Raw genomic sequence first — 14,960 nt, 5'->3', positions numbered from 1 at the left:
ATACAACAGTTGTAAACCTTACCGTGAAATGTTTACTTACAAGCCCTTAACCAACAATGCAGTTAAGAAAATATTTACTAAATAAACTAAAGTAAAATAACAATAATGATTAGTTGTTCAGCAGTCTTATGGATTGGGGATAAAAGCTGTTAAGGAGACTTTTGGACTTAAACTTGGCACTCCGGTACCACTTGCCGTGCGGTAGCAGAGAGAACGGTCTATGACTTGGATGACTGGAGTTTTTGACAATTGTTGGGGCCTTCCTCTGACACCGCCTAGTATATAGGTCCAGTGATATACTGGGCCATACGCACTATCCTCTGTAGCGCCTTATGGTCGGATGCTGAGCAGTTGCTGTACCAGGACGTGATGCAACTGGTCAAGATGCTCTCGATGGTGCAGGTGTAGAACATTTTGAGGATCTGGGAATGCATGCCAAATCTTTCCAGTCTCCTGAGGGGGAAAAGGTGTTGTCGTGCCCTCCATGACTTTCTTGGTGGGTTTGGACCATGATAGTTTGTTGGTGATGGAACTTGAAACTCTCGACCCTCTCCACTACAGCCCCGTCAATGTGAATCATGGCGTGTTCGGCCCTCCTTGTCCTGTAGTCCACGATCATCTCCTTTGTCTTGCTCATGTTGAGGAATGGTGTTGGAGTTGTGCTTAGCCACACAGGCGTGGGGTGAACAGGGAATACAGGAGGGGACTAAACACACACCCTTGAGGATCAGCGTGGCAGATGTGTTATCTACGCTTACCACCTGGGTTTAGTGTTTCCGGGATGATGGTGTTGATGTGAGCCACCCATTGAGTGCAGGCAGCTTTCCTCCAAATTGTCCTCAATTTAATCTCTTCTGGAAAATCGAATACCTAAAGGAATGCAGGTGTAGCGGAAATAATTTAAAAAATCACACTGTGATTGCTAGCTCTGCCTGAAACGCATAAGCCAAATAGTTCCCCCTTGGACCGGAGGATTTCTCTTTAGTCTAATGGTTAAGACTTAATTTCGGTTCTCGAGCGAGAGCTACTAGGTACGAATCCCACCTGTTACAGTCTGTCATCTACATTCTCCTCGCTCCTCCTATCTTCATGACATTTCAAACGGTCACAAATCTCTGTTTGCAAGAATTACACAAGACAAGCCAAAGCTAAACAAACATGGTTTTATTGAAGTAAAATACTTATGCAAAAAAAAATAATATTCCAACTCATATGTTACATGGAGGTCCAGTTTGACTGGCCATGACTAATGTAGTTTCACAGGCACCTATGGAGACGGGTCAGAGTCAGACAGTACGAGTTGATTTCAGAGGGGAGAGAGAGAACCAAAAGAGCTCAAACAAACACATCACATCAGAGTGATACATAGCATGCACATGGCACATTTACATATCCTCATGATCATCACCTCCAGGACATTTATGGCACTTGGTGTCAAAGGAAGGCCAAGAAGATCATTAGGGACCTCAGCCACACGAGCCACGGTCTGTTCACTCTGCTACCATCTAGCAGACATAGAAGGTACAGGTGCATCAGAGCCGGGACCGAGCAAATGAGAAACAGCTTCTATCACAAGGCCATCAGACTGTTGAACAGCCATTACTAGCCATCTACCTGCCAGGTACTCTGCCCTGCATGGTGAGACTAATGCACCATGTACAGAGAGACATTGAACGCTGGTCAATTCATATACTGTTGTTTACTCACTATGTATATATTGTATTCTCGACACAGCTCATCCTAATATACCTAATACTGTACATACCATTTTATTTTCTAAATTATGAACTGTCTATACACACCATGTATTAATATTTATATTCTGGATTCTGACACTGCTCACTCTAATATATCTACTTTGGATTGTTAATTTGACTCGTTCTGACATTTATTTTTATACTTTTTTCATTATTTGTGTATTAGTATTGTATTTGCTAGACATTCTACTGCACTGTTGGAGCTAGTAACATCAGCATTTCACTGCACCTGCTATAACACATCTCTGTACACGACCAATACCCTTTTATTTGATTATCATCATCAATCATCATTGTCAACATATGATCTCGATCATCATCTCGGTAGCTTCCATTTGGCATGTTAACACAGTAGGACAACAGATCTAATGGTCTCTATAGACACACACAGTATGCCATGGGGCCTAGCAGAGGACAGGGTGGGAAGGCAATTGAGTAACAGGATGGTTACATGAATAAAATCTCCAACCTTCCAGAGCTTAGAGAGATATCACACAATATGTCACGGAACGCCAAAGCAGAGCTGCATTACAATGTAACGTTGAAACAAATGATGTGACATGGATTCAGTTACAATTAATCAGACAATGAAGACTAGTGCTTGGTTTAATATGGTATTTAAAGGATATGGACATTGGACACAATATAATTTCAGATACATTTTTTTCACCGCATACACTTGTCAATTCTCTCCCCGTGAACTGTAACAAAGCGTACCTCCTTAGTGCAGTCTGAACATAGTTGGCAAAATGTGAAGAGTATGGCAACATCAAAAAAATGACTGAATATTTGAACTGAAACCAGTTTGGAGCTAACAGTGTAAGGTAAAAACATTGAGCACATGGTCAAAAAATAAATACTGAAATAAAATGCGGATGTATTGTACAGGTAGATAATGTAAGGAAGCACCTTAATAAGGACATGGCAATTTTGAATGCCTAGTATTAGCATAGCCTAGCATTAAAGTCTAGACTCACAGAAGGCTATAAAAACTAGCGTTAAGAGCGCAAAATAACAAAAGCAGTGAAAATCAACAGATAAATATTAAAAGGGTAAGCAAACGTCCCTGAACCCTTAAAGTCAATGTACTGTAACGTGTGTGACACATGAACCTGACAAGTACATGACTTCATTATCCAGTGCTAGCAGATGCTAACCGCCATTTCCACTTCAAAGATAGAGCCTTTTCACATAGGAAACAGCTCAGTCCAGTCCATGACTCAATACAAGACAAGCACTTCATTCGTTTTGACCCATTATTGTGCACATACATTACATGGCCAAGAATATGTGGACACCTGCTCGTCGAACATCTCATTCCAAAATCATGGGAATTAATATGGAGTTGGTACCCCCTTTGCAGCTATAACAGCCTCCACTCTTCTGGGAAGGCTTTACACTAGATGATGGAACATTGCTGAGGAGACTTGCTTCCCTTCAGCCACGAGCATTGTTGAGGTTGGGCACTGATGTTGGGCGATTTGGCCCGGCTCGCAGTCGGCAATTCAATCCAAAGGTGTTTGATGGGGTTGAGGTCAGGGCTCTGTGCAGGCCAGTCAAGTTCTTCCACACTGATCTTGACAAACCATTTCTGTATGGACCTTGCTTTGTGCACAGGGGCATTGTCATGCTGAAACAGGAAAGGGCCTTCCCCAAACTGTTACCACAAAGTTGGAAACACAGAATCATGTAGAATATGCTGTAGCGTTAAGATTTCCCTTCACTGGAACTAGGGGGCCTAGCCCGAACCATGAAAAACAGCCCCAGACCATTATTGCTCCTCTACCAAACTTTACAGTTGGCATTATGCATTCAGGTAGGTAGCGTTCTCCTGGCATCCGGCAAGCCCAGGTTCGCCCGTCAGACTGCCAGATGGAAACCCATTTCATGAAGCTCCCGACAAACAGTAATTGTGCTGACGTTGCTTCCAGAGGCAGTTTGCAACTGAGTAGTGAGCGTTGCAACTGAGGACAGATGATTTTTTGACGCGCTATGTGCTTCATGCACTTGGTGGTCCCATTCTGTGAGCTTGTGTGGCCTACCAATTCGCGGCTTTCCACAATAACAGCCCTTACAGTTTAGCAAAGCAGAAATTTTCCAAACTGACATGTTGGAAAGGTAACATCCTATGACGGTGCCACGTTGATTTCACTGAGCTCATCAGTAGTATGGGCCATTTTAACGCCAATGTTTGTCTATGGAGATTGCATGGCTGTGTGCTCGATTTTATACACCTGTCAGCAACGGGTGTGGCTGAAATAGCCGAATCAACTAATTTGAAGGGGTGTCCACATACTTATGGCCATGTAGTGTATATTGTAGTTTGACTTATGTTGTATTCATCCCTTTCAGTGCTTTAATTGTTGGTACTCTACTAACTACGGCATTCTTTACTGAGGTAAAAATTAAGTATGTGTTTGGTCAAATGTAACTGTTCTCATACCCACTGTCAAAACCTGTTGTTTAGTGCTCTCCTGTTGGGCTTGGGAAACTAACAGAGATTTAGACAACCTCCTGACATTGAGAACGTTCAGAGAACTCCCTTTAGTACAGTAGCATGTTCACTCATCATGAGCAGTACCTTACCCACTGGGCACAGACATCAGTTCCACATCTAGTTGAGTTACATTTGGTTGAGTTGTCAACTGTGAATTCAACACAAAATCTCACCATGTCATTGGATTTAGAATAAAAGTTGGGTGTAAAATCCAGTCAGTTTTCCACGTTAATTCAACATCACGTTGATGTGGAAACAACATGGATTTAACCAGTTCTTGCCTACGTGGGTACCCACTTTGCACACCATGTAATCTCAACGTGGAGAATTCTAGAAATCGTCAGGGAGGTACACAGATCCAGACTCATTGCGGAGAAGAAACTAACGTTTGTGGGCATGGCGTAACTGGAGCAAAGGGTTTGGGTAGCCAGGCAAGGAAATCTCCACAGACCTGCGACATTTGCATGCTATCTTGAACATGCACACTTTCTATGATTACATAAGACATTTATTGTTACAGTAACCTCAATGTGGCCAGGGATGTGATACTCATTTTAAAGTTGAATAAATAGTGTTACTTTAGTTTGTAAGATAACTTTAAGCTATTTACTGTATTACAAAAGCAATATTGAATTGTGTTTGGTTGACAACGCAAACAAATAAACATTTAAAGGAAATATCTGCTGCTTGTATAGTTCCATCTGAGCCACTGGCTTAATCCTATTCTCTAACTTTTATTTTCTTTTGAGATAAAGACCTGAATCACACAATTCATTTGTTAACTGATCGACAAGTTAATAGGATATTTACTGTATTGCAAAAATATTGAATTGTGCTTGGTTGTCAACGCAACCAAATATAGACATTTGAAGGAGATGTGTCCTTGGATAGTTTCGTCCGTGCCACGGTCTGGCTTTAATTCCAGTTTGTCTACAAATGTATACTTACAATTTGAATTAATAGGGCTAAATCAGATGAAACATTAAATGCACTTTAAATACAGTTTGATTTAATTTAGTCATTGTTTAACTTAGATTTTTGGTTGAGATGGAGACATGAATCCAACTTTATATTTTACTAACTTGTAGATTCCATTTGAAATCAACCAAAGCTTGAATCCTGTGTTGAATTGAAACAATAGCTGTTGATGACTTTAGAAATGCTATATAGGCCTAAATATCATCATTGATGATATATGGTGATATTTCACTGTATCCGCCTATGTCGGCCTTCCGCCACTGCAGTAGAAAATGGCAGAGCTACGGCGCTGTTTGTCAGACCAGGACACATCCCAAAAATCGGTCTTCTTACAAAAACGTCTGAACGGTTTGGCCTACTAACGAATATAACCACTCTATGGAAGGATGAAACTAAAGAACACACTGGTTTTGCTCTACCATCCCCACAAGTGTCACGGGACCGGTCTGAATGTAACCCAGTACCAGTTTAAAAAAATGAACGGAAGGTTAGAGTTAGTTTTGTGCCAACAATAATAGGGGTTAAATGTGTTCAAAAAACAAAAATATTTCCTGAGCTTTCTTATATCTCCTATAAATAGGACAGACATCAAAAACCTTAATCCTTATCTGTCTGTTTTCCCACATATGAATGTGTTACTCAATGCACTATTGTGGTGAAGGCCAAAATCAATGGGGGGATACCTACAGGGGTCCTACAATTCTAAATCAAATAGTCATATGATGGATAATTTAGCTATCTTAAAACAATTCCCTATGTTAGCTTATTAGAACCCCCCCCCCCCCCCCCCTCCTGCCTAAAGTTTTTTTCTTATAGTGGATATTACGTTGAAGATCTGATGTTGTTTCAAAGGTACAAATTCAACATATTTAGAAAATTGGTCATTATGATGATATATCCCTGTGGTTGAAATTACAACAGTTGATTACTTTTTTCAAATCCAATGTATTTTCCACGTCACAATACGTTGACAAATTACGTTGAAACAACGTTGACTTGACCAGTTTGTGCCAAGTGGGTACAGAGTCTAGTGGTTATGGTAACATATGGACACATGCGTGCGCACACACACACACAAAAAACATCAGTGCATTGCAAAAAGAAAGTGTCAAAGGTGTTTCATGGATGCAGAGACAGACAGAAGCCCTCCCTCCTCTCACAGTGTGTAAGCCTGGCTCAGGAGCACATCGTAAAGAGAAATCACACTAATCTTACTTTCAGTCCTATTCTAGTTTCATGGTGGAACTGTTATTGTTGTTGTAGTTGTAACTTTACACTGGTAAAAAAAACATTGCAAAATAAACAAAAGTAGCATAACTTTACACTGTACAGTACGGTATAGAGTGGAATGTAGGCAAGTTAATTTGAGAATCACATACGATAAAACATGATTTGATAATGAGAGACGAGGATGGTAGGAGGAGTTTGGGAGTCTCTTCCAATTTCCGTAAGAGTGCTGAGCTTTACATTGAGATGGTTTGACCTCTCGGTGACCCCGCCCTTCCCCGTTGAACCTTCTTCCTCCTCTTCCTCAGTCTGATAGAGTCTCTGGTAAGGAGGGTTCAGAGGGTGATACCATAGACCCATAGTCTGTCAGGGAGCTCAGTCCCTCAGTCCTATTATAGTCCCACATTTACAAGGAGAATCCCACTGAGTTACACGATGCAGAGAAACACATCAGCACGGCAAAGGAACACGAGGTACAGCAGAGGGAGGGAGAGAGAGACGCAGCATGGTCTCAACCTACTTGACAGACAGCTTTGTTAGATTTGATAAAATATGGTAATTATATAGAGTACCATAAACCATCAAAGGAACCTTGAATGGGAAGGAATTAATCATGAAAAATATTTGGAGGATGAAAACAAACCGGTTTGGTCATAAGTGCATTGCTTAATTAAACTCAAGTGCTCCGTGACAAACGTGTAGCCATCTAGAGGATGTCATGGTAGAGGAAACTCAAGGCCATTCTCGGCTATCCACGTCTTACGAAAAAGGTCATTTCTTACAACTGAATGACTGTACTACAATTAAGTTTTTTTTTTTGTCAATTCACTTCTCTAGCTCCTAATATGGTTGGGAACTAACATGCTTTCTACCTAAACTCAGGTTCATTGGAAGACACACTTAGGACTTTAGAGGTGAGTGTCACAAATTATACACTTGTTTGCACTTACATATGCATTGTTAAGTTATATCTATTTGGTTTATATCAAGTGTCTCTAGATTGAACCCTAGAATGTACATAATGTATCACCTCATACCAAAAGTTCACCTTAGTCTTCAATTTCCTTTAAGCCTACAGTTCACACAACATTCCTAATTTGATTGCCTAGAATTACATGAAGTAAATAAAATATAAATATAAAAATAGTTGTGGACGTACACTTTTCATTCATCCCCCATTCAGAAACACTTAGCAATCCGAGCACGGTCGACATTTTTTAAAATAGAAAGAAAATTAGAAAGAAAAGCTGACAACACTATCAAAAGATTGTGGGGGGGGGGGGGGTGACCACATAGCAGTGTTAGGCTTACCTGTTGTTGCCTCCTATGATGGGTTCTGAATAATGATTACATTTAAATGACATGGACTTTATGGCTATATACTGAAAATATACATTCCAATATTTATATAGAACTATCTTAAAGATACAAATGTGCAAAATTTGTAAACAAATGAGATCCTTGGTGTAGTTGGTAGGAGGGAGCTCAGTCACAGCCTGGTGGGCTCCTCGTCACTGTCGCTGCAGTTCCCACAACAGTCCTGACAGGGGGTGATACAGAAAAGATTTATCAGGAGGCCCAATGAGAAGTTAATGAGGAAAACATTGGAGCATTGATTAGGCGACAGGACACCAATATGTAAGCTTCAGGAGCCTGATGTACTACAGTACCCATACTGCTCGGTGTGAGATCTTACACAGAGCATGGTGGGTGATGTAGTACATAACAAATGCTAAAATAGGTGTATTCTGGTTTATCAAAAAATCCCAGTAGTCAATAAGAATACATACACTTACAGCCAAAAACATACAGAGACCTATCAATAATAAGATACAATGGAGAGTCAATGACACAAACAATACTGAGGCTTTATGTTTAATAAGGTTGAGGAGCTCACCTGTCTCCCAAAGAGCCTCTGCAGCAGCCCTTGCTTGGGTGGTGGCGAGGGCTGTCCTCTCCAGTCCAGGTCCGGGGGAACTGTCCCGTCTGTGTGAAACACATTGAGCTCCTGAAAGCACTCAGACTCGATCATCTGGAAACAGAAGAAACAACATTGATCGCAACATCAAACCTAAAATCCATCGTTACACAGCTTGTTTGATAAAGGGGCATATCAGGGTAAAGGGGACTTTGATATGCGTACCAAATGGCACCCTATTCCCTACATTGTGCACTACTTTTGAACAGAGCCCTATGAGCCCTGGTCAAAAGTAGTGGACTACATAGGGAATATGGTGCAGAACCCAAGTGTTTTTTTTGCCAGGCCACTGACCAGCACATTAGTATGATAAAAGTGAAGGCCATCTTGATAGGACAGGGAAGTGAAAGCATCTAAAAAATAGAGCTCATTTGCCCAGTGTCTTTGTCGGACATAGCTGATAGGAAAATAATTGACTGACACGCTGTCTTCGAAATGACTAAAAGTGTTTTCAAACGGGCTGATGACAAATCAAACCACGCCAGTCATTTTTGCTTCAGGTTGCTTCCTTTTGGTGCGTGCGTGTGTGACCTCTGACCTCCATCTGCCAGGGGATGGACACGCTGCCTGTGGACACTTTACAGTAGAAGGAGTCATCTTTGGGCTCCAACTCCACCCCCTTGACCGTGGAGAACTGCTCGATGTCCAGTACGTCCTTACAGTAAATGGCCTGGGGCTGGGGAAGCAAACAACATTGTATGTCTACTGTATATCCTGTGTTGCATGCACTGTACATTTATGTAATCATGTGCTCTGACAATGCCTTATTACTCTTGAGGGTATTAATAACATCACATGGTATATACAGTGGGTATCATAAGTATGAATCTCCATTGGATTTCTTCACATTTTAAATTAAATCTGGTTTTAAATAATTTTTTGTCAACAATCTAGACAAAATACTCTGTCAAAGTGGAAGATTTGTTTTTTTTAAGATTAATGAAAAATACAACGCTAATATACAAGAGTATGTGGACACCCCTTCAAATTAGCAGATTTGACTATTTCAGCCACACCCGTTGCTGACAGATGTATAAAATCGAGCACACAGCTACGCAATCTTAATAGACAAACATTAGCAGTAGAATGGCCTTACTGAAGAGCTCAGTGACTTTCAATGAGACACCGTCACCTTTCCAACAAGTCAGTTCATCAAATTTCTGCCCTGCTAGAGCTGCCCCGGTCAACTGTAAGTGCTGCTATTGTGAAGTGGAAACATCTAGGAGCAACAACGGCTCAGCTGCGAAGTGGTAGGCCACACAAGCTCACAGAAAGAGACCGCTGAAGTGCGTAAAAATCATCTGTCCTCGGTTGCAACACTCACTACCGAGTTCCAAACCGCCTCTGGAAGCAACTTCAGCACAATAACTGTTTGTCGGGAGATTCATAAAATGGGTTTCCATAGCCGAGCAGCTGCACCACAAGCCTAAGATCACCATGCGCAATGCCAAGTGTTGGCTGGAGTGGTGTAAAGCTCGCCGCCACTGGACTCTGGAGAAGTGGAAACGCGTTCTCGGGAGTGATGCCAGGAGAACGCTACCTGCCCGAATGCATAGTTTGGTGGAGGAGGAATAACGGTTTGGGGCTGTTTTTCATGGTTCGGGCTAGGCCCCTTAGTTCCAGTGAAGGGAAATCTTAACGCTACAGCATACAATGACATTCTAGACAATTCTGTGCTTCCAACTTTGTGGCAAGGCCCTTTCCTGTTTCAGCATGACAATGTCCCCATGCACAAATGCAAGGTCCATACAGAAATGGTTTGTCAAGATGTGTGGAAGAACTTGACATCCCTAGCCGCGTCCTCAGAGCATGCGCAGATCAGCTGGCTGGTGTGTTTATACGGACATATTCAATCAATCCCTATCCCAGTCTGCTGTCGCCACATGCTTCAAGATGGCCACCGTTGTTCCTGTTCCCAAGAAAGCAAAGGTAACTGAACTAAATTTCGCCCTGTAGCACTCACTTCTGTCATCATGAAGTGCTTTGAGAGACTAGTCAAGGATCATATCACGTCCACCCTACCGGTCACCCTAGACCCACTTCAATTTGCTTACCGCCCCAATAGTTCCACAGACGGTGCAATCGCCATCACACTGCCCTATCCCAAATGGATAAGAGGAATACCCTATGTAAGAATGCTGTTCATTGACTACAGCTCAGCATTCAACACCATAGTACCCTCCAAACTCATCATTAAGCTTGAGACCCTGGGTCTCAACCCCTCCCTGTGCAACTGGGTCCTGGACTTCCTGACGGGCCGCCCCCAGGTGGTGAAGGTAGGAAACAACATCTTCACTTCGCTGATCCTCAACACTGGGGCCCCACAAGGGTGCGTTCTCAGCCCCCTCCTGTACTCCCTGTTCACCCATGACTGCGTGGCCATGCACACCTCCAACTCAATCATCAAGTTTGCAGACGACACAACAGTGGTAGGCTTGATTACCAACCACGACGAGACAGCCTACAGGGAGGAGGTGAGGGCCCTCGGAGTGTGGTGTCAGGAAAATAACCTCTCACTCAATGTCAGCAAAACAAAAGAGATGATCGTGGACTTCAGGAAACAGCAAATGGAGCACCACCCCATCCACATCGACAGTACAGAAGGTGGAAAGTTAAGTTCCTCAGTGTTCATATCACAGACAAACTGAAATGGTCCACGCACACAGACAGTGTGGTGAAGAAGGTGCAACAGCGCCTCTTCAACCTCAGGAGGCTGAAAAAATGTGGCTTGTCACCGAAAACGCTCACTAACTTTTACAGATGCACAATTGAGAGCATCCTGTCGGGCTGTATCACCACCTGGTACGGCAACTGCACCGCCCACAACCGCAAGGCTCTCCAGAGAGTGGTGTGGTCTGCACAACGCATCACCAGGGGCAAGCTACCTGCCCTCCAGGACACCCACAACACCCACTGTCACAGGAAGGCCAAAAAGATCATCAAGGACAATAACCACCAGAGCCACTGCCTGTTCACCCCACTTCCATCCAGAAGGCGAGGTCAGTACAGGTGCATCAAAGCTGGGAGAGATTGAAAAAACGCTTCTTTCTCAAGGTCATCAGATTGTTAAACAGACACCACCAGCGCCGAGAGGCGGCTGCCTACCTACAGACTTGATATCATTGGCCACTTCAACAAACGGAACACTAGTCACTTCAATGCCACTTAAAATGTTTACATATCTTGAATTACTCATCTCACATGTATATAATGTATACTGTATCCTTCACTATCAATTATTTACCATCTATTGCATCTTAGCTGCTCTGTCACTGCTCATCCATATATTTTATACTTATATATTCTTAAGTTTTGTTGTGGAATTGTTAGATACTGCTGCACTGTCGGATCTAGAAGCATAAGCATTTCGCTACACTCGCAATGACATCTGCTAACCATGTGTATTTGACCAATAAATTTGATTTGATTTGACTAGCCTGCACATAGCCCTGACCTCAACCCCATCGAACACCTTTGGGATGAATTGGAACGCCGGATGCGAGCAAAGGCCTAATAGCCCAACATCAGTGCCCAACCTTACTAATGCTCTTGTGGCTGAATGGAAGCAAATCCCCACAGCAGTGTTCCAACATCTCCCAGAAGAGTGGAGGCTGTTACAGCAGCAAAAGGGGGGACCAACTCTATATTAATGCCCAAGATTTTGGAATAAGATGTTCGACGAGCAGGTGTCCACATACTTTTGGTCATGTACAGTGATTAGATAAGTATTCACCCCCCTGAGTAACATGCTAGAAACACATTTGGCAGTGATTACAGCTGTGAGTCTTCTTGGGTAAGTCTAAGAGCTTTGCACACCTGCACTGTGCAGTATATATATCTATTCTTTTAAACATTCTTCTTCAAACTCTGTCAAGGTGTTAGGTGTCATGGCTAGACAGCTATTTTCAAGTCTTGCCGCAGATTTAAGTCAAAACTCTAACTTAGCCACTCAGGAACATTCACAGTCTTATTTATAAATAACTTCAGTGCAGAGTTGGTCTTGTGTTGTAGGTTATTGTCCCACTGAAATGTGAATCTCTCTCCCAGTGTCTGGAGTAAAGCTGATTTAAAAAAAAATAACTTTATTTAACTAGGCAAGTCAGTTAAAGAACAAATTCTTATTTACAATGACGGCCTACCAAAAGGCAAATGGTTTCCTGTGGGGACGGGGGCTGGGATTAAAAATATGAAATACAAATATAGGACAAAAACACATCACAACGCGAGACACAACAACACTACATAAAGAGAGACCTAAGACAACAACATAGCATGGCAGCAACACATGAAAACACAGCATGGTAGCAACACAACATGACAACAACACAACATGGCAGCAGCACAACATGGTAGCAACACAACATGGTAGAAACATTATTGGGTACAGACAACAGCACAAAGGGAAAGAAGGTAGAGACAACAATACATCACACAAAGCAGCCACAACTGTCAGTAAAAGTGTCCATGATTGAGTCTTCGAAAGAAGAGATGTAGATAAAAGCGGTCCAGTTTGAGTGTTTTTTGTAGCTCGTTCCAGTCGTTAGCTGCAGTGAACTGAAAAGAAGAGTGACCCAGGGATGTGTGTGCTTTGGGGACCTTTAACAGAACGTGACTGGCACAACGGGTGTTGTATGTGGAGGATGAGGGCTGCAGTAGATATCTCAGATTGGGGGGAGTGAGGTCTAATATGGTTTTATAAATAAGCATCAACCAGTGGGTCTTGCGACAGGTATACAGAGATGACCAGTTTACAGAGAAGTATAGAGCGCAGTGATGTGTCCTATAAGGAGCATTGGTGGCAAATCTGATGTCCGAATAGTAAAGAACATCTAGCCGCTCGAGAGCAGCCTTACCTGCCGATCTATAAATTACGTCTCCATAATCTAGCATGGGTAGGATGGTCATCTGAATCAGAGTTAGTTTGGCAGCTGGGATGAAAGAGGAGCGATTACGATAGAGGAAACCAAATCTAGATTTAAGCTTTGATATGTGCTGAAAGAAGGACAGTGCATCGTCTAGCCATATTCCCAAGTACTTGTATGAGGTGACTACCTCAAGCTCTAAACCCTCAGTAGTAATCTCACCGGTGGGGAGAGGGGCATTCTTCTGACCAAACCACATTACATTTGTTTTGGAGGTGTTCAGAACAAGGTTAAGGGCAGAGAAAGCTTGTTGGACACTAAGAAAGCTTTGTTTTAGAGCGTTTAACACAAAATCCGGGGCGGGGCCAGCTGAGTTTAAGACTATCATCTGCATATAAATGGATGATAGAGCTTCCTACTGCTTGAGCTATGTTGTTAACTAATGCAGGGATTCCACCCGGATTTTCTTTTTACCCCCGAAAAATTCCCCAGTCTTTGCCGACGACAAGCATACCCATTTCATGATGCAGCCACCATCATGCTTGAAAATAAGGAGGCGGTTACTCTGTGATGTGTTGTGTTGGATTTGCCCCTAACATAAGGCTTTGTATTTAGGCCTTGTTTTTTTGAAGTATTACTTTAATGCAGTGGAATTCAAACTTTTTCAGCGGGGACCCCATTTTTCACAGCAGAATTTCTGGGGACCCCATTTTTTCACAATCATTTCTTGCGACCCCACCACACCCCAAATCTAATGATACAACCTTAAAATCTGTACATTTTCTATTTTTATATCAACAAGCTTAAATTCAAATAATTTTAATCTCTTATCAAAATTAAAAGAATCATATAAATACATTTACTCAATAAAATTGCATGTTTTAAATGAGCTTTCTCAAAAACGTTTGTATATATTCCCATACAATAATCTGTTTTCTTAATATTATTTTGTAGTTGAAATTTTGCTGACACCAAAGCAGTTCTCCTGTCACGAACCCCAACTTTGAATACCACTGCTTTGGAGAGACTGATGGCGCCGACGGAGATGGCAGCATCGTGACTAGCTCTTAGGAAACTTTGCACTATTTTGTTTTCTTATGTACTATTTTTTACGCTATTAGCTCAGGAAATGTTGTGTGTCATTACATACAGCCGGGAAGAACTATTGGATATTAGAGTGGTGGTAACTCACCAGAACTACCAGCATTATGATTTGAATGACATACCGCTTTCCCGGGAAAGGGGCCGGCGGGCGGGCTGCCTTCTGAGAATTTGTAGGCGATCGAATAAACCCTCACTGCCTTCCATTCTGCTAGCAAACGTGCAATCTTCGGAAAATAAAATCGATGACCTATGTGGAAAATGGGACATTAAACTGCAAAATCTTATGCTTCACGGAGTCGTGGCTGAACAACAACATTGCCAACATACAGCTGGCTGGTTATACATTGTATCGGCAGGATAGAACAGTGGTAAGTGGTAAGACCAGTCTGGTAAGGGGTGGCAGACTATGTAAATAACAGCTGGTGCACAATATCGAAGGAAGTCTCAAGGTTTTTCTCGCCTGAGGTAGAGTATCTCCTGATAAGCTGTAGACCACACTATCTACCTAGAGTATTTTTCGTAGCTGTCTACATTCCACCACAGACTGATGCTGGCAC

At 42.3% G+C, this 14,960-nt stretch overlaps 1 protein-coding gene across 1 annotated transcript in view; it reads right to left on the bottom strand.

The window, feature by feature from the left end:
- Nucleotides 1-1,149: 1,149 nt before the first annotated feature.
- LOC129818193 (G protein-coupled receptor kinase 6-like) overlaps nucleotides 1,150-14,960 on the bottom strand; it is a 53,171-nt gene continuing 39,360 nt past the window's right edge. The window contains exons 14-16 of the mRNA XM_055873894.1: nucleotides 8,976-9,113; nucleotides 8,357-8,491; nucleotides 1,150-7,999 (exon numbers count right to left, since the gene is read on the bottom strand). Of these exons, the coding sequence (XP_055729869.1) occupies nucleotides 7,949-7,999; nucleotides 8,357-8,491; nucleotides 8,976-9,113 (324 nt within the window). The 3' untranslated portion in view covers nucleotides 1,150-7,948. The remainder of the gene's footprint in view (nucleotides 8,000-8,356; nucleotides 8,492-8,975; nucleotides 9,114-14,960) is intronic.

Source organism: Salvelinus fontinalis, chromosome 2 (genome assembly GCF_029448725.1).
Source record: "Salvelinus fontinalis isolate EN_2023a chromosome 2, ASM2944872v1, whole genome shotgun sequence".
Lineage (NCBI taxonomy): Eukaryota > Metazoa > Chordata > Actinopteri > Salmoniformes > Salmonidae > Salvelinus > Salvelinus fontinalis.
The sequence above is the reverse complement of the archived record's forward strand: the minus strand, read 5'-3'. Positions and strand labels throughout refer to the sequence as shown.